Source organism: Chrysochloris asiatica, unplaced genomic scaffold (assembly GCF_000296735.1).
Source record: "Chrysochloris asiatica unplaced genomic scaffold, ChrAsi1.0 scaffold00104, whole genome shotgun sequence".
In the NCBI taxonomy this organism is placed as follows: domain Eukaryota; kingdom Metazoa; phylum Chordata; class Mammalia; order Afrosoricida; family Chrysochloridae; genus Chrysochloris; species Chrysochloris asiatica.
The window spans coordinates 10181874-10200717 of record NW_006408622.1 but is presented as its reverse complement, the minus strand read 5'-3'; the positions used below and the strand labels follow the sequence as shown (position 1 = coordinate 10200717).

General features: G+C 45.6%; 3 protein-coding genes across 3 annotated transcripts in view; 2 read left to right on the top strand and 1 right to left on the bottom strand.

Moving 5' to 3' along the window:
- Positions 1 to 773: 773 nt before the first annotated feature.
- Positions 774 to 5123, bottom strand: U2AF1L4 (U2 small nuclear RNA auxiliary factor 1-like 4). Its single transcript, XM_006867352.1, has 6 exons — positions 5034 to 5123; positions 4800 to 4887; positions 4058 to 4156; positions 1639 to 1772; positions 1447 to 1542; positions 774 to 980 (listed from the first exon to the last, which is right to left on the bottom strand). Exons 1-6 carry the CDS (start codon positions 5075 to 5077, stop codon positions 896 to 898), a joined length of 546 nt encoding a protein of 181 aa, XP_006867414.1. The 5' UTR covers positions 5078 to 5123; the 3' UTR covers positions 774 to 895.
- A 349-nt stretch (positions 5124 to 5472) lies between these two features.
- Positions 5473 to 6798, top strand: PSENEN (presenilin enhancer gamma secretase subunit). Its single transcript, XM_006867351.1, has 3 exons — positions 5473 to 5673; positions 6367 to 6471; positions 6643 to 6798. Exons 1-3 carry the CDS (start codon positions 5613 to 5615, stop codon positions 6780 to 6782), a joined length of 306 nt encoding a protein of 101 aa, XP_006867413.1. The 5' UTR covers positions 5473 to 5612; the 3' UTR covers positions 6783 to 6798.
- A 3359-nt stretch (positions 6799 to 10157) lies between these two features.
- Positions 10158 to 18844, top strand: part of LIN37 (lin-37 homolog (C. elegans)) — a 25233-nt gene continuing 16546 nt past the window's right edge. Inside the window, exon 1 of the mRNA XM_006867350.1 lies at positions 10158 to 10284. Coding sequence (XP_006867412.1) covers positions 10251 to 10284 — 34 coding nt within the window. The 5' untranslated portion in view covers positions 10158 to 10250. The remainder of the gene's footprint in view (positions 10285 to 18844) is intronic.

The window sequence follows — 18844 nt, the reverse complement described above, 5'->3', positions numbered from 1 at the left end:
CAGGTGGGGCCTGCAATCTGGGGGTCCGTGACCACAGGACTTCCGGCCACAGAGCCTCTGCCGCACTTGTCAGGAAACCCGATTGAAGGAAGGAAGCAGTGTATGTGGAGGCTTGAAACCCTCAGGTCCATTTGGAAGCCAGGAATCTGCTTCCTACCCACCCCCCCAGCTTTTTATCCCCAAACTCATAATGCCTCAGATAGCTAGGCGCTAGGCACCAGGGCTCTATAAATACCTGGCATTTGCTCAACCTCCCGTCCTCCTTTTTCCCATAGTAAAATGGAGGAATACCTGCCCTTTCGGGTTATGGTAGAGTTATAATCGTTACTAGAAGTATAGCCCTTAGAACACCACCTGGCATACAGAAGTACAATTTACAGGTTAGGTACCAACTCCCATTTCAGGGCACTGGGCATTGAGAGCCCAGCCCTAACCCCCATTAGAGTCCTTCTCCTCTAGCCACCCCACTTCAGCCATCTCCTCCGGGGTTGTGTGAATCCTCCAATCGGCCCCAACCTGCTGTCACCCTCTAGGAGCAGACTTGAATGAAAGTTCTGCGGTTTCCTATTCAAAGGTGTTCCCACCCCACCAGTCCCATTTAGGGGCCTCTAGGGCTCGGGGCTGCTGCTTCCCCACCTGTTGTGTGAAGTTCCGCTGCCGAGGTTCTGACCGGAACCCAACCCCACTTCCCCTTTTGTTAGGAGACATGGGGGTGGAGAAGAAACTCCAGCCCACAAGCTAACAAATACGTACTTTATTAGGTCCCTGCGTCCAACAGATTTCATTGTGGAGTTCCGGAGCCCGGGAGGTGGGGATGGAAAGGGAGGGAAGTTCTGAGGAGGGGTCAGAAGAGGAACTGTGCCTGTCAAGGGTAGAGGACAAGGGGGCCAGAGTTTCAAAAACGGCCATGTCGGTGGTCTGGGGAACGCCGGCGATTCCTTTCTCGGGGACGGTGGCCAGCATGGGACCTCGGAGGTGACCTGGAAGCAGGAGTGGAAAGGTTAGAGTCATGGGGAGTAAGCAGTGGGCAGATCTTGAAGACCTGCCTCCCTGCATTGGGGCAAGACGGGTTCCTAGGGTAATTAATCTAGAAGGAAGGAGTTGGGTTGATCTGGGAGAAGTTCAGACTAATCTTGGGTGGGGATTTGGGTAGGTCTGTGGGTCAAGACTTAGATGCTGATATCAGGGTGCAGGTTGGGGCTATTTTTAGGGTACAAAGGGCTTGTTGTTGTTAAGTGCCGTCGAGTCGGTTCCGACCCATAGTAACCCTGTATAGGGGTTTCTGAGGAGCCGCTGGTGATCTTGAACTGCCAACCTTGCAGTTCAAATGGCTTTGCAGTCTTGCACATTAACCCACAGCAATTACAACACAGGATCAGTCTCATTTCAGGGTAGATGGTCTGGCCTTGGGGTAGGCTGAGTCTTGGAAGGCTAGTCTTGAGGTACCTGCGCCGAGATCCCCGCCCATAGAGCTGCCGGCGAAGGTTCCGGGAGATGGGGCGAAGGTGCATAAAGTTGCAGAAGCCGCCGCGCGTACATTCCCTGGACAGAAGGAGACCTTTTGACATCACTGCCCACTTACACATGCAGGACCCCGGCCCTCCGAATGCCCGTCCCGTCCCTGTACCACCACCGTACCCCATCTCATACTGCCGACAGCATGACTCCCGGAAATCAGTAACAGGAGAGAGCTCAGCGTGCACGGCCTGCCCATTGAACCAGCGGTTATTGAGTTCAGTCACAGCCCGCTCTGCATCCTCTTCCCGCCGGAACTAAGGGGAAAGTGAGTCAGGGTTGACAATCAAACTCCGAAATCTTCTGGGGACTAGTCAGTTGGCAGTTTTAGGGACAAATAGGATTTAGCAATGAACCTCAAGTCATGAGGCTTCAGTCATGCTTGTTTGACACTGAGATGCTTCTGATTCTAGGCTCTCATTCTCATAATGCAAGTCAAATTGAAGATGACGAAAATTAAAACAAGGACATAAGAACCAAAGTATTACTTTGCATACATCCCACTTAAATTTAGAGATCATCTCAAGATTAGGTGAACAATCATGACTGAAGCCCACAAGAGTTGTGGGATCACATCAAGGGTATCATACATAAAGAAAGCAAATGATCATTATAAAGGTAGCAAAGAAAAAGAGTCTGAAATGGATGTCAGAAAAGACTCTGAAACTTGTTCTTGAGCAGAGTGGTGGTAGTGGTGGTAATTGTGTGCCGTGGAGTCGGTTCTGACTCAGAGCGACCCAGTATAGAGTTTCCAAGGCATTTATGTAAATCTTTACAGAAGCAGAAAGCCTCATCTTTCTCCTGCACAGCAGCTGGCAGATTCGAACTGCTGAGCTTGCGGATTGCAGTCCATCTCATAACCACAAATGGACGAAATGATAAAAGAGTTGAACAGATTTCAAAAAGGTGTTCAAGAAGACAAAGTATTATTATGAAATGTACAAAGACCTGGAGTTTAAAAACCAAAAGGAAAGAAACACACTCAGCATTTCTCAAGCTGAGAGAACAGAAGAAAACATTCATTTCCTGAGTTGCTCTATTAAAGGAGTCTATGGGCAAAATGTTTCTTAATTCAGGAAGCATCAAAAGAAGAGGGAAGGAATACACAAAAAGAATTGTTCAGCCATTTCAGGAGGTAACATATGATTAAGAACCAATGGTACTGAAGGAAGAAGTCAAACTGGCACTGAAAGTATTAGTGAAAAGCAAGGTTCCAGGAACTGAAGGAATACTAGTTGAGACGTTTCAATAAACAGATGCAATGCTGGAAGCACACATTTGTGCTAAGAAATTTGGAAGACAGCTATCTGGCCAACCAATGGGAAGATATCCCTATTTGTAACCATTGCAAAGGAAAATGATCCAACAGAACACAGAAATTATTGAGCAATAGCATTAATATCACATGCTCATAAAACGTTGCCTTAGATCGTGCAGAAATGGTTACAGCAGTACAGCAGTAAGGAAGTGCCAGAAACCAAAACTGGATTCAGAAGGGTATCACTACTGATGTCAGCTGGCTCTTGGCTGAAAGAGAATACCAGAGAGATGAGTAACTCTGTTTTATTGACTACATAAAAGTATTTGACCATAACAGATTAAGAATAACTGCAAAGAATTGGAATTTCAGAACACTTAATTGTGCTCAAGTAGAATCTGTATATGGACCAAGAGGCAGTCATTTGAACAGAACAAGGGATACTGGGTGGTTTTAAATCAGCGAAGTGCACACCAGGGTTGTATCCTTTCACTATACTTAATCTGGATGCTGAGCAAATAATCCAAGGAGCTAGTCTAAGTGAAGAAATGCTCATTAACAACCTGTGATATGCAGACGAGGCAACCACACAGCCTTCAGTATGGCTTACACCTCAACAGAAAACACAAATCTTCACAACTGGACCAACAAACAGCATCATGACAAATGGAGAAAAGATTGAAGTTGTCAAGGATTTCATTTTACTGGGATCCACAATCAACGAACACCCATGGAAGCAGTAAACAAGTCAAATGGTATACTGCATATGGAAAATATGTTGCAAGAGACCTCTTTAAAGGTTAAAGAGCAAAAGTGGCACTTTGAGGACTAAAATATGCCTGCTTTACCCAAACCATGAAGTTTTCAATTGCTTCACATGTATGCTTTTGCAGATGCAATGCATGAATAAGTATAGTGAAAGGTTACAACCCTGAACAAAAAATAAGGAAGATTGAAGAATTGATGCATTTGAATTATGGTGTTGGTGAATATTCAATATACCCTGAACTGTCAGAAGAAGGAACAAATCTGTCTTGGAATAAGTACAGCCAGAATGTTCCTTAGAAGCAAAGATGGCAAGACTTTGTCTCACGTAATTTGGACATGCTCTCAGGAGAAGTACATCATGCTTGGTACAGAGTTTTAGTAATTAAGAGGAAGACCTTCAATGAGAGGGACTGACACAGTGGCTGCCAACCATCAGCACAGGACTAGGTAGTATGCAAGGTCCACAGGAGTCAACTCAACAGTCCCAAACAACAACAATGGGGAGACATCAGGCACCTTGACGTAGACGTTTCCCACGAGATGGTCTCCCAGGTTATCACACACATTCATCTCTTCAATCTCCCCATACTTCTCCTGCAGTTCTGTGAACACCTCCTGGAGAAAACCAGGCAGAACTTTGTTGAACTTCTGGCCCACAGGACACCCAACCCATCCCTTACAACCCTCACCTCAAAGAAGTTATCATAGTGTTCCTGCACTTCCACGTCGCTGACGTGACCTGGAGGAGGGGGGCAGGGTGGGATCAGGAGGGTGGCCTGTTGGGGGGGGGCTGTCTGTCCTGCCCCCAAGTTCAGCCCCTCACTCACAGTGCGATCCATCTGCAGTTTGGGCCGTGTTCTGTGGATTCCGGTACAAGTTGAGCAGCACTATGGTCTGAACAGAGTTAAAAGGAGTGGGGTCTGAGCACAGGGTAGAGATACATGCAAAGGTCTTGGAGCAGAGACTACATGTGGGGGGCACTTGGCAGCCGAGGCAGAGCCCAGGCACATTGAGAGCTGCAGCGACGCTTGGCCCAAAGGAAACCAAGACACGGAATACCTAGCAGTGATGGACAGCCCAAGGGTGGCGTTTTACGGGGCGTGGCTAGGCTCCCGGAGCGGGGAGAGGAAGTGGGGTGTCGAGCTTGAAGGTGATGTGGGCCTTACAAACATGGAAAAGGCGGGACCTCATGATGATGGACGACAAAAGGGGAAGGACCAAGAGGCGTTAACCCCCTGAGCTCCGTACTGGGCCTCACCTGGCTGAACGTCGGTTTGTTGTGAAGCCGGGAGCACCGGTCCCCGTGCCGGCAGGCCCCGATCTTAAAGTAAAAAGAGCAGTTAACCCTGGAAGAGGTGCAAAGACAGAGGTGAACTGAGGGCCGGGGAGGCCGGACACCCCAGAAACACCACCCCAAGCCGCCCAGTCATTTGGGACCCAAATGCCCCGTCCCCGGCTCTCCCGAGGGGTCACTCCCTACTCCCGTTCTCACTTGTCCTTCTCAGTTCCGAATATCGAAGCTAAATATTCAGCCATTTTTACCCGAACCCTCCAACCCCGTCTGCTCCTTACGTCACTTCCGTTCCTTAGGAGCGCTGGGAAGTGTAGTTCGTCTCTGCCTCGGGGCGCTTCTCACACGCTTGTGTATTGGTGGCTTTTGCCTTCCGCACAGAATCTCTGACCGGAGTTCCCAGCAAGCGCATGCGCACTACGTTTCCTCACCCTTCCCGCTAACCCCCAAAAGACTACAAGCTCCAGAGATACCTGCGACACCTCCTGCAGACGTCCGCGACTGAAAGTACAAGAGCATCAAGCCAGAGAAAGTAGGGTTCCACTTCACTGGTGAGTTGGGGGTAGTTTCGCAGAACCCAATAAACAAAGAACGTTTTAGCCCAGTCAGCTTGCAGTTGGGGCGGAGATGTCCTTCTTTCAGTAAAGGCACCCCCTGAGTTTGTGTCCGTTTTGTCGTGACAAGGGCGTGGTTGTTGGCGATCCTCGCATCTGTCATTTAACGATCAAGACTTGGGTCTTGCCCCAGAGACCCCTGGGACAACTCAGGACCTAAGCAACTATGAACTTGGAGCGAGTGTCCAACGAGGAGAAGTTGAACCTGTGTCGGAAGTACTACCTGGGTAAGGACCGGTTGCCTAGGGTCCCAGGAGAAGAGAGATGGGAGATTGGACTAATAAACCTGAGGGAGGAGGGCCTTGGGGGTCTGATCCGTCTAAGATAGTAAAGGGGCTGGGGTTTCGGATTACTGAGTTTTAGGCGAAGACCTTGGATTCTGAGAAAAGAGACGACTGAGGCCCTAGATTCCTGGGGCCCAAGAGAGGGGAAGATTGGGGGCTGTTGGAAGAGAATCTTGGGGGCCTGTGTTCCTGGATGGAGGAATCTGAAGGAGCACACTCCTGGGTCTAGAAGGAGGAGAGGTCCATAGGATTGGACTTCTAGTGTCGAGTTCCTGGGTCTTGAGGAAGGAGTGGCTGCAGACTCGGATTTCTGGAGCCCAGGAAGGAACCAGGATTCCCAAACCTTTGAGAGCAGAGCTCTTCATTTGCGTGTGAGGGAGGATTTTGCAAGTAGACCTCATCAGAGCCTGGAGGGTGATGTTATTGTTGTTGTTATGTGCCGTGGAGTCGGGTCCGACTCATAGCGACCGAGGCTGTAAATCTTTACGGGAGCAGACCGCCTCATCTTTCTGCCGCTGAGCGGCTGGTAGTTTCGAACTGCTGACCTTAAGGCTCACAGCCCGATTTGTAACCACTACGCTACCAAAGCTCCTTGGAGGGTGATGGGGAAGGTCTAAATTGTCTTTTTCTCTCCAGGTGGGTTTGCTTTCCTGCCTTTCCTCTGGTTGGTCAACATCTTCTGGTTCTTCCGAGAGGCCTTCCTTGCCCCCGCTTACACGGAGCAGAGCCAAATCAAGGGCTGTGAGTCTGACACACAGGAAGGGGTAGAGGGAGAGGGAAGCTGGAGCTTTGGTGAGAGGGGATGATGGAAGTTCCAGAATCTTGGAACTCTGTTAAAAAGAAGGAAACTGTGCTGGGCGAGCCCACAGAGTGGCTACAGACCAAGCACCCCCACTCTGGTTCCCCCTACAGATGTCTGGCGGTCAGCTGTGGGCTTCCTCTTCTGGGTAATTGTGCTCACCACCTGGATCACCATCTTCCAGATCTACCGACCCCGTTGGGGTGCCCTCGGAGACTACCTCTCCTTCACCATACCTCTGGGCACGCCCTGACACCTCCTGCACAGACCTTCTCTCAGGATGGGTTCCCGTGCTCTAGGCTTACTTTTGAGCCCACCAAGACTGAGTCGCATCTCCCTTGGTCTCTGTTGATATCCTTCAATAAAGTACCCTGATTCTCAATATTGACTTCCTGGTATTTTTTTGGGGGTAAAAGCATAAGATGATTATTAATATTCAGAAATATTTGTTGAGTGTTTACTTTGTGTGTGTTTTCACTGAATATTCTTCACTCATAATCCATTGAAATAGGAACTTTTTAAATAAGGAACTCTATTTTGCAGATGAAGAACCAAGAGTGGAATAGTGTTGATAGGTGCTATCAAGTTAGTGCCAACTCAGAGCAACCCTATGCTCAACAGAATGAAACACTGTCCGGTCCTGCAACAGCCTCACAATCCTTTATGCTTGAGCCCATTGCTGCTGCCACTGAGCCAATCCATCTCGTTGGGGGTCTTCTTTTTCACTGACCCTTCACTTTACCAAGCAAGATGTCCTTCTCCAGGGACTAGTCCCTCTTGATATGATGTCCGAAGTATGAGCGACAAAGTATGGCCATCCTGGCTTCTAAGAAGCATTCTGGCTGTATTTTTTCAACACAGATTTGTTTCTTTTGGCAGTCCATGGAACTTTTAATATTCTCCTCCAGCACTATAACTCAAATGCATCAATTCTTCTATGATCGTCTTTTTTCATTGTTCAACTTTCATGTGCATATGAGGTTACTGAAGATACCATGGCCTGGGTCAGATGCACCTTAGTCCTCAAAGTGACATCTTTGCTTTTGAACAAGGAAATAGTGCATCCATTTCTAAGGGCTGCTATCCTGTACTAATACATGAATTTAAACACATGAATTTCTCATCCTGGGTCTCGGTATTCTCTTCAGAAGCATAGATGCCAATGCTACCACCTGGTACTTACCTGGACTGTGGAGCTGTGGGTTAATGCGCTGGACTGCAAAGTCAGTTCGAACTATAAGGTTGGCAGTTCAAGCTTACTAGCTGTTCCTCAGAATTACTATGGGTCGGAATTGACTCGATGGCACTTAATAACACAACAAGACATTTGAGGGTAAGTCAAAAAGACGTACTGCTATGAAGGTTCCAGTTCATACATGCACAGGTTTATTCCAAACAAAATATGTTTAAACATGTCTCTGTGGTGATTAGTGGATGCCTGCAGACAAGTTCTCTCAGTAAGACACTTGTCTTAGTCTCCTTAGGGTGCCTTCAAAACAAGATTCAGTCAAAACACTGACTTCTGAGGGGACCTGCTAAGCCAGTTAAATTCAAGGCAAAGAGGTCAGCTCAGAAGGTCAATGGTAAACTTTTTTAAGATTCCAAAGGGGTCATCTTGATAGATTTTCTTGAAGGACACAAGATGATCATGGGGACTTATGGGAAAGTTCAAAGAAAATTGAAAACCGCATTTTTGAGGAAAAGGCCAGGCAAGTTTCACTTAAGGTATTTTTTTTTCATTACGACAATGTACCTGCTCATTCTTTGCAAGTAACAAGGGCTGTGCTATGAGATTTCCATTGAGAAGCCTTAGCCATCCACCCTACAGCCCTGGTTGTACCCATTCAGACATCTTTTTGTTCCCCAAACACAAAGAACATTGAAAAGGAACACAATATGAGACCCTCAAAGATGCTCAAACGGATGTTTTGACATGGTGTAAGTCAGAGTGCAGAATTCTTCAGAAAAGGGCTGTCCTTGTTGTTAGTTGCTGTCTAGTTGGCTTCTACTCAGCAACCCTCTGAACAACACGAAAACACTGGTCAGTCCTGCACCATGCTGACAATTGTTGTTTGATCCTACTGTTGTGGCCATTGTGTCAATCCAATGACTCTCCACTTTACTAAGTATGATACCCCTCTCCCGGGACTGTTCCCTCCCGATGACACATCCAAAGTATTTTAGAGAAAGTCTTGCCATCTTCACTTCTAAGGAGCATTCTGGCTGTATTTCTTCTAAGACAGCTTTGTTTGTTCTTCCGGTTGTCTGTGGTCATTTCAATATTCTTCGTCACCATCAGAATTCAGGAACATCAATTCCTCTTTGGTTTTCCTTATTCACTGTCCAGTTTTCAAAGCATTAGACAGATGGAAACACCACTTTCAGAAGTGTATAGACCTAGATGAAGGATATGTCGAGAAGCAATTGCTTCACATTTTGATATTTTTGTTTAATAACCATTTCTATGATTTTGTACCAATACTTTTTTTACTTACCCTGGTATGTGGTTAATGAAAGTTTCTCATTTTCTGAAGAAAGTTCTATTGTCTGCAGCAATAGAAATATCCAAGAACTTTTCAAAGAAAGCCTTTCTTGATCCTCCTATTTCAAACTCTTCACCCCTCTGTGATATGTCCCTTCCAGGGTTTAGTCTTTGTGTCAGCCAAACTGGTATGGAGCTGCAGGGATAAGCACCAGACTGCTCATTGAAATGTCTGCAGTTCAAACCCGTCAGTCGCTCCTTGGAAACCCAATCCAGGGGTCTCTATGAGTTAGAACCAGCTGGAACAAAAACTACAATCAATTTGAAGGAGACTATTGTACCTATTTATTATCTTTCACTCATCCTGTAAAATATAAACTTCATCAGGGCAAGAATTTTAGTTTGTTTTGAATTCAATGGCTGGAAGAGTGCCAGGGACAATAAATATTTGTTAAATGAATGAGGATTTGCCTAAAAAGAGATTAACATGTTGGTTACATGTAGTAACAAAGCGACAGCACAGTAAGAGATATGTCCTGTGTGGACACCTAACCCCAGAATTGTTTTCCTACTAAGGACAAGAAGGGTTTCTCCAGTTCATTAAATCTTGTCTATACTGAATTGGAGTCCTGCTGCGGCACTATAGGATAAGCACTGGATTGCTAACCACAAGGTTAGGGCTCAAACCCACCGCTGCTCCTCGGAATCCTTTCCAGGGTCGTTATGAGTTGGAACCGACTCCACAGCACTTTGCAAGAACAACAGATAACTAAATTGGTGTTACTCTGCGCTTCTAGAACTACAAGTCCCAAAAAGCCTCATGATGTCAGGTCCTACGTCTCCCACTGTGCCCCGCGAGGCGCAGGCGTTGTTATTCTTAAGGAGTCTCAGGAGCTTGAACTACACCTCCCAAGATACGACCTGGACTGTCGTTGGTTTGTTTCCGGAAACGCCCCCCAGAAGGTGGAACATAGACCGAGGAGTCCTCGGCATGAACTACCAATTGGTCATGATACGAGATCGACGGGTACGTTGACCAATGGAAACAAGATATTGCCGAACGGGACCGCCCACAAATGGGAAAACAGGGAGGTGGTGGTCGCAGCCGGACATCGCTGAGGGTTGTGAACTGGCCAAACACTTATCTTTGAAGTCTACGCGCGGGCCCGGGCCTTGACTGATGACCACAAGCGCTTTGGGACTCATCTGACCCAGCTAGCCAGACCCGGAGTCCAAACCATGTTCCCGGTGAAGGTGAAAGTGGAAAAATCAGGTGAGGACGCCGAGGTTCGGGGCCTGTTGGAGAGCTCCCTGCTGATCAGAGTTGGAGAGTTCCAACACTCAGTATTCTCGTGATCGGACTGACTCCCAACTTCTCCCTACGATCCGTTTGACTTTCGCGATCTCGGGTATCAAGAGATTCTTGCCACCTTCAATACCCTCTTGGTTCTATGGCCAGAGTAACTTTGAAATTGAATGGTGGTGACTTAGGCAGTGTTGTGCGGTAAGACAGGGGATCCTGAGCTTGTGACTTTGAGGAGGTTCCTTTTCTTGGCCCTGCCTCAGTTTCCCCAGGTTCAGCAGTGAGACATGAGTTAAGTATTGTTCTATGCGTACAAAGTACAGTGACGCTTTTAATTCTCAAAATCACTATATCCCAATAATTCTAGGAAGTAAGTGTGGCAAAAGGGGAAGCTGAAGCTCAAAGTAGGGAAATCATTTGGGGTTTGGGCAGAGCTGATGGAACCCAGGAATGGCTTGGTAAGGGCAGTGGGAGAGGCACAGATCCAGATGCCCAAAATAGTAGTAAAATGATGTAAGATGGTACAAGAGATAAAACTCAGCCCGCTGCCATCAACTGGATTCCAATTCATAGTGACCATGTATAGGGTTTTAGAGATGGTAAATCTTTCAGGGAGCAGAATGCCTCCTTGTTCCCCCAGGAGCTGCTGATGGGTTTAAACTGCTGATCTTGCGGTTAACAGTCCAGTGCACATCCTAATCCTACAATGCCACTAGGGCTCCGTTAGAAGGGATTGTGTTGTGTTGTGTGCTTTTAAAAAAGAAAGAAACAGTAAGGAGATGAAGAATGAAGCAAGGTGAAGGAGAAGAGCCGGGAGGATATGTGAGAAAACAGTAAATCAAACAAAGGAAAAGGCTTTGATGAGGCCCTGAGGCTGAAGCCTTGTCCTGTTCAAGGATCTGCTGGACGTTCAGTCTGGCTGGAGCAGAGGGAGTTTCAGGGTGGGAGTGGAAAGAGTATGAGGAGATGGGGGCAAGAGGATGATATGGAAGGGGACAGATCCTACGGGGACTTTGGCTATTGCTCTGGGAGAAATGAAGAGTCACGAGAGGGTTTTAAACTGAGGGGTTGGTTAAATAAAGAGGTCCCCAAATGCCAAAAAATGTCAATGGAAAAGTGAAGTGGACTTGGCTATAAATGGAGAGGGGAGAGCAGAGGCCTGGGATTACTGCAGAGCCATGGAGGATTATAATGGGAGGACCAGCCAGAGGCAGGTTTGGTTATAGAAAGCTGATATACCAAAGAGGAAACCTGGCTATTTTATGGAGACTGCATCAGAAGGGGATACTGAGGCTGGTAGACTGGAAGGGAGAGGGAGAGAAGCATCCAGGGTAAGGTCCAGTGGGGCACTAGGAGATAGTTGGGCCACCCCTGAGATGGCATCTTAAGAAGCGGTTTCAAGAGCCACTGAGGCCGGTGTGGTACCCAGTGGATAGGATGAGCCTGGGAGATGTCCAGGGAGAGGTGTCCAGTAAGCCATGGGATCCCTAAGGTCTGGAGTTCTGGAGAGAGTCTGGGGCTGGGGGCAGATGAGTGCATGGTCCATCCCCTGGGCTCCTGCGTTCTTTGCCACAATCTCAGCTCCCCCCGCCTCTCACTTCCTCCCTAGCTCTTCTCTGAGCAAAGTGGAGATTCCTCTCCTGTCTCCTCAGGAGTCCCAGGACTAGCAAGTCTTGTTCTCAAGCTTGTCTTCCTTCAGAGCCCCTAGCACATGAAAGTGGAGAGTGGACACCCACAGGGGTGAGAGTAGAGTATCCTTCAATTCTGTGTGGAAGGAAGGCAGTGACACAGGCTAGCAGAGCCAGGCAAGGACTGCAGCCGAGCACAGTGAGCCACGTGAGGTGCATGGCATACAAGACAGTGAACCCAGATCTCATTTCCTCAAACAAAGTCCCAAATGGCTATTTGAGATGAAATCTCCCAATTTAAAAATATTGACAGCTCATCCAGATTAAATTAAGATGTAAAATAGTAACCACTCTCTCAGCCAAACAAGGCACATCTAGGGACCAAATTCTGACCTCAAATAAGCCCCCTGCCTTATAAGTTTCAGCTCTGGAGTCATACATCCGGGGTTCAACACCGAAGCTCCATCGTTTCCTAGCTGAGGCGGGGAGCCCAAGAGGAGGATGGGAAAAGACCCGAGTAACTGTGGACAAGTAACTTAGCATCTCTGTACTTCAGTTTCCTTATCTGTCAACATAGGGATCAAACACATACCCACCTCTTCTGTGTAGGATTGAATCTCAGAAAATTAATAGAGATGCTTGTGTTTGCCATGCATAACCCCCTTTATTTTACTGCAACATTTTCACAACTAGGCACACAAGGAAGACCTTGTAACATTCATTCAGAAGCCAAGAATCTGAATGATTACAATTCATGTTCATTCAGTGGTTAGCGTCCAGATCTTTAGACTTCAAGTTTAGGGTTTGAACTTGTCAGAGATCCCTCCTGGCTAGGGAATTAAAATCAGCTGCAGCTGGCCGAATCTCAACAGGTTCTTGGTCTTCAGAGAAAACGACTAGGGGAGGGTTTCTTTGCCTCTGCCTTCTCAGTGAGTGTGCAGAACTTCAGGGTTTAAATGTACAATTCTCACCTGGGCCTCACAAAAGAAAGGCCAGCATGAGCTCAAAGACTGTGTTGTGTCTTCTCTACGTTTAGAGATGTTTTCTTCAAGGTTAGAGATGAAGGTGGTTGTTTAGATGTTTGTCTCAAGGGTAGTTTGCAAAGATCAACTATGGATGTCTTCTGTGATCACAGCATGCAAGGTCAAAGTCAACTTCATTTTAAGGTGGTTTGCTACATTCTTTACATGTTTAACAAGTATGTCCTGGTGTAGCGCTGTACTGGACTGCTAACCACAGTGAGTTATAGTTAATGTAATTGTTGTTGTTAACTGCTGTTGAATCGGTTCCGACTCATAGCAACCCTGTATAGGGCTTCCGAGGAGCTACTGGTGGGTTTGAACCGCCGACCTTGTGGCTCAAGCTGACTTTGTGGTCCAGTATATCGCCCTGTAGTGCCACACCAGGACTCCAGTTACTGTAATATGGCCTCACAAAGGTAGACATTTTTGTCATTCCTTTTTCCTATATGACCTGGAAAAAGAGTACATTTGTTCTCTAACAGAGTATTCATGTAGTGCAAATTTGAAAGGGAAATTCTGCATGATTGCCATTTGTTCAGTAAGTTAGATTTATCCAAGTGTTGGAACATGCTATGAAGGTCCAGGTTCCCAAATTATAAACAACTGGCTGTCTAGTCATTATAGTTGTTGTTGTTGTTAAGTGCCTTCGAGTCGGAGCTGACCCATAGCGACCCTGTACAGGGTTTCCGAGGGTGTAAATCTTTACGGGAGTAGAAAGCCTCATTTTTCTCCTGCGGAGCGGCTGGTAGTTTCGAACCACTGACCTTAAGGTTCGCAGCCCGATTCGTAACCCCTACGCTACCAGAGCTCCTTAGTCATTATAGTTAGAGCACCAGAATTTGGATATCTGAACCATTCATAGTGTTAAGAGTTACCCAGGTGTCTTGGTTTCCTTCTAGTAATTGATCAGGTGGGACATACGCATCTTCTTTGTACAGAGAAGCATTTGTCCTTCCTTTTAAAGTTAGGCTACCCCCACAGTGTGAGAACTCAGTTGTACAAACACTGTGTTTTAGAACTAAGGCTGTCATTTCATCATGCCCCTGTGACTGGTTTTGCGTTAGTGACTTTAGACTTAATAGGATTGTATGGTATAGCCGGACTCCAGTATCTGCATCTTGTTACCACTTTCTCCTCGTGTATTGACTCTCGTTAGCTGGCATTTCGCATTTACAACAATCATAAAAAATCTGCTGGCTAGCTGTTTTGCACATTAGTAGTGTAGTCTGGCAGTAATGAATGATCAGGTGCATGGCTTAGTTATCTCGTGCTGCAAATACCGCAGAGCAATGTAGTCGCTCTGTTTGGGAAACTAGATGTCCAATTTGAAAGTGCTGACTCTAGCGACAGGCTTTCCCTCTTTGTCGGCTCTGGGGAAAGGCCCTTGTCTCCCTTCAATGCCTGCGGGGCCAGCATTTCCTGGAGCTCTCCAGGCATCTTGGTATCAATCTGCCCCTGGATCTAGGAGCCTTACAGGGCAGGGACTCCAGTTCCAAAGGACACACTCCCCTCCTGGCTCTCCTCTCTTGGTGGCAGTAGGTCCCATATGGTGGGTTCGGTGTCGGTTTCTGCTGCTGGCAGATTGGGCACTCAGCATTGGCTTAGCCAAGTCATCCTTGGTGTGTGGACGTCCATGCTGCTGAGCTCAGGGACTCCATCCCTGCCACCATGGCCACTTTGTTCATGTGCCCACTGGGCAATGGGCAGGAGGATGGTTAGTTTCCACAGAATGTGTCATCCTGTCCACTTAATTGATGAAATCCGCCTGAGTCACCAAGGTAACTCCGGTAAACATTCACATGAGATACAAATATCTTCACTTTTTTTAGGCCAATCCAAGAGGTTTATCCACATACTTCTTCCTCACTTCTCCTTGTTACCAACTTTCTAATCATGAACTTTCCAAGCCCCTAACCATCCAGTCAAACCATTGGCCACAGCCCATGAATCAGTATACAGTCGCACATCTGGCCATTTCTCCTTCCAAGCAAGATGAACAACCAGGTGCACTGCTTGTTCTTCTGATTAAGGTTAAGTGTCAACGTGGCTGGGCCGTGATTTTCCGTGGTTCGCCAGTTAAGCAATGACTATCCTTCCTTTTGTGGTCTGATAACCATCTTCTCCATCTTCTCCGTGTTCACATGCTGATGAGCGAGGAGCGGGTGTGCTGGGATATACATTAAGCAGTTTGTCTTAAAATGCTACACACTGCAGTTAATGTACTCTATTGTGTCTGAATTTATAGATTTTCAAGCTGTTGTTTTCATCATCTTATTGACCTATTTGTGCCTATTCAGTAGCATTGCTTCAGATGTTCTTAGCATGATTTGTTTTGGCATTATGTGCATTAATGTTATTAATTATTTATGTGCCTAACGTGACAAAGCTGTCATAGTGGATAATTAAAATTCCCTCCTTGTTTTTGAGTGTCTTTTATTCTTGTTGGTCAAATCATTAATCTGGGATTGCAAAGTTTTTATCACACCTCCTAGAAGACTGCCTAAAATTGTAAGGACTTTCTAAGTTTTCAGGAGTTTCTTACTCACATAGCATTTAAAGTTAGATCATAAGGTTCAATAGAATGTTCAGGGCAACTAGGTGAGCCTTTTTTGCCAGGGCACAGAACTGAGTAAGAGCTAAAGAATAAGATACAATAGTAAGGTTAATTATAGCAGAATATTGTTGATGTTGTTATGTGCTGTGGAGTCGGTTCCTACTCATAGTGATCCTGTACAGGGTTTCCAAGGCTGTAAATCTTTATGGGAGCAGAAAGCCTCATCTTTCCCCACCGGAACAGCTAGTAGTTTCGAACTGCTGACTGTGAGATTAGCAGCCCAATTCATAACCACTACACTACCAGGGCTCCTTGGTCTAGAATTAAACATGAATTCCCTTATGCCTGGGTAGGTAACAATGAGCAACAGTAATAGCTGAGGTGGAGGATTCAGTTGAGGTGGGAGTTATGGATGATTTGCTGCCAGACAGTGCACACAGCAGAATCGTACTATTTGGAGGAGCCAAGAAATCAAGAATATCAGCAGTTGTGAGGATTGCGCAGGAACCGGGCAGTGTTTCGTTCTGTTGTGCATGGAGTCCCCGTGAATCAGGGTTAACTCAGCAACACCTAACAGCTACAACCAAAAAATACATGTTACTGCTTTGAGATCTACTGTAATAAATAAACCTAAGACCGAAATCCTGAGAGCTGTAAATATAACCTGTGGTATTCCAAGAAGATGGCGTAGCTTTAGCGGACACCTTTAAAAATGGTTAAATAAGAATGAGAGAAATGTCTATTCATCTGTAGAATCTTAGATTTCCTGGTCATTACCTGGTTTGTCTTTCTAGTAACTGGGACAGTACTTTTCCTTGGCTAATTTGTCATGTTTTCTTAAAGTGAAGAGGACTTCAAATACTTACTGATGAAGATCAAAGACTACAACTTTCTTTGTGGATGGCACCTCAAGGTAACGAAAACGAAAATCCTCACCACTGGACCAATAAATCACATCATGATAAATAGAGAAAAGATTGAAATTGTCAAAGATCTCACATTGCTTAGAACCACAAGCCATATTCACAGAAGCAGCATTCAGGAAATCCAATCTGCTGCAAAATAATTCCTTAAAGTATTAACCAGCAAAAAGTTCACTTTGAGCACTAAGGTGTGTCTAACCTTATTATCAAGGAGCTCTGGTAGCGTTGTGGTTACAAATCGGGCTGCTAACCTCAAGGTCGGCAGTTCGAAACTACCAGCAGTTCCACGGGAGAAAGATGAGGCGTTCTGTACCCGTAAAGATTTACAGCCTTGGAAACCGACTCCATGGTACTTAACAACAACAACCTTATTATCAGTCACCTTATATGCATGTGTACGCTGGACACTGAATAAGGAAGACCAGAGAAGAACCAATGCATTGGCATTATGGTGTTGGCAATGAATCACGCAAGTCCTATGGACTGTCAGAAGAACAAGTCTGTCTTGGAAGAAATACAGCCAGAGTGCTCCTTAAAAGCAAGAATGGCAAGACTTTGCCTCTGACACTTTGGACATGTCAGGAGAGACCAGTTCCTGGAGAAGAATGTCATGGTCATGTGAAGTGAAGGGTCAGAGAGAAAGAGGAAGACCCCCAGTGAAATGGATTGACACAGTGGCAGCAACAGTGGGCTCAAACACAACAATTGTGAGGCCAGTGCAGGAAAGGGCAGTGTTTCCTTCTGTTGTACATAAAGTCGTTATGAGTGGGAACCGACTCCACTGTACCTAACAACAACAACAACTTAATTACTAGATTTTATAAGGACTGTATCAGAAACATTTTTCTGTTGTTTTTTATTTGTGGTGCTGATTAACTTATAGGAGGTTAAGCATTATATCTGTGGGCCTTGGAGTTTTAATACTTTCTCTACATTTAGAGATTCAGTTGCCCGTTAATTGTTTAGACCATCATCTAAGCTCTTGGTCATTGGTAAGGAGTCTTAATTTCTGTTTAAATATGAGGGTAAGTCACAAAGTATTGTAACAAAATTATGTTGTTTTTATTGTTAACTGCTTCCGACCCAAAGCAACCCTGTTTAGGGTTTCCAAGGAGTGACTGGTGAGTTTGAACTACCAACCTTGCAGTTCAAACCAACCTTATGGTTGAGTGCTTATCCTACAGCGCCACATATACAAACCTTTATTTTAAAAATGTCAACTTGTGAGGTGATTGTTTCTCAACATATCCTCTGTCCAGGTCTATACACTTCTGAAGTTCTGAAGGCAGTGCGACCCTTCCCCAGTGAACTCTGCCCTCTTCAATGTACACCATGACAAAAGGGCTGTTTTTGACATCTTCAAGGGATTTAAATTGTGTTCCTTTTAAATGTCCTTTGAGTTTGGGGAACAAAAGACGTCTGAAGAGGCAAGATCAGAGCTGTAGAATGGATTGGATAAGGTTTCCTAACAAAATCATCATAGAACAGTCCTTGTTCCCTTGAAGAATAAATAGGTGCATTGCTCTGATGGGGGAAAATGCGTCAACACAACTTTCCTGGCCCTCTCCTCTTTACTACAGTTTTTCATTTCCTAAACTTAGTCATAATAAACCCCCGTGGTTGCCCTGTGTCCTTGGAGAATACTGGTCAAGATCAGTCCTTTGGAATCCCAAAAAGCAGTTGTCATAACCTGAGCTGACCTCTCTGCTTTGAATTTAACTGGACCAGCAGATCCCCTTGGAAACCACTGTTTTCATTTAGACCTTTATTTTTTTGAAGTCACTCTAATGAGACTGATGCTGGTGGTAGTTATGTGCAGTGGAGTCGGTTCCGACTCAGTGACCCTGTAGAGGGTTTCCGAGGCTGTAAATCTTTACGGGAGCAGAAAACCACTATGAGTGGGAACAAACTGAATGACACTTAATAACAGCATAAAGGAAAATCTCATAGCTGGGAAAGCTGAACAAAATTCATTTCAGAGTGCTCCAACGAATCACTTGGTGGTGGCTGTTGATCAGTTTCAACTAGTTGTTGTTGTTGTTAAGTGCCGTCAGGTTGGTTCCCACCCATAGCGACTTTGAGAAGCAACGGGGGAGCTTGAACCATCAACCTTGAAGTTGCAGTCTGGCGCATTAATCCGCAGCGCCACACCAATTAGTTGATATGAATTAAACTAAACCATTTTTATTTTTTATTCTATGAGCAACACATGTAACTAAATTATGTTGTTGTTTTTTTCCTTAATTAAAGCAACAGTTTGGGAAAGTAATTCCTTAATTTATGACTTATTTTTAACAGTGTCAGCATTAAAAAAAAAATTTCTATTTTCATAACATTCCATAATTGTAGATATGGGCTGTTTGTATAAATATAAGCATTTTGTTTGTATAAATATAATTGTAG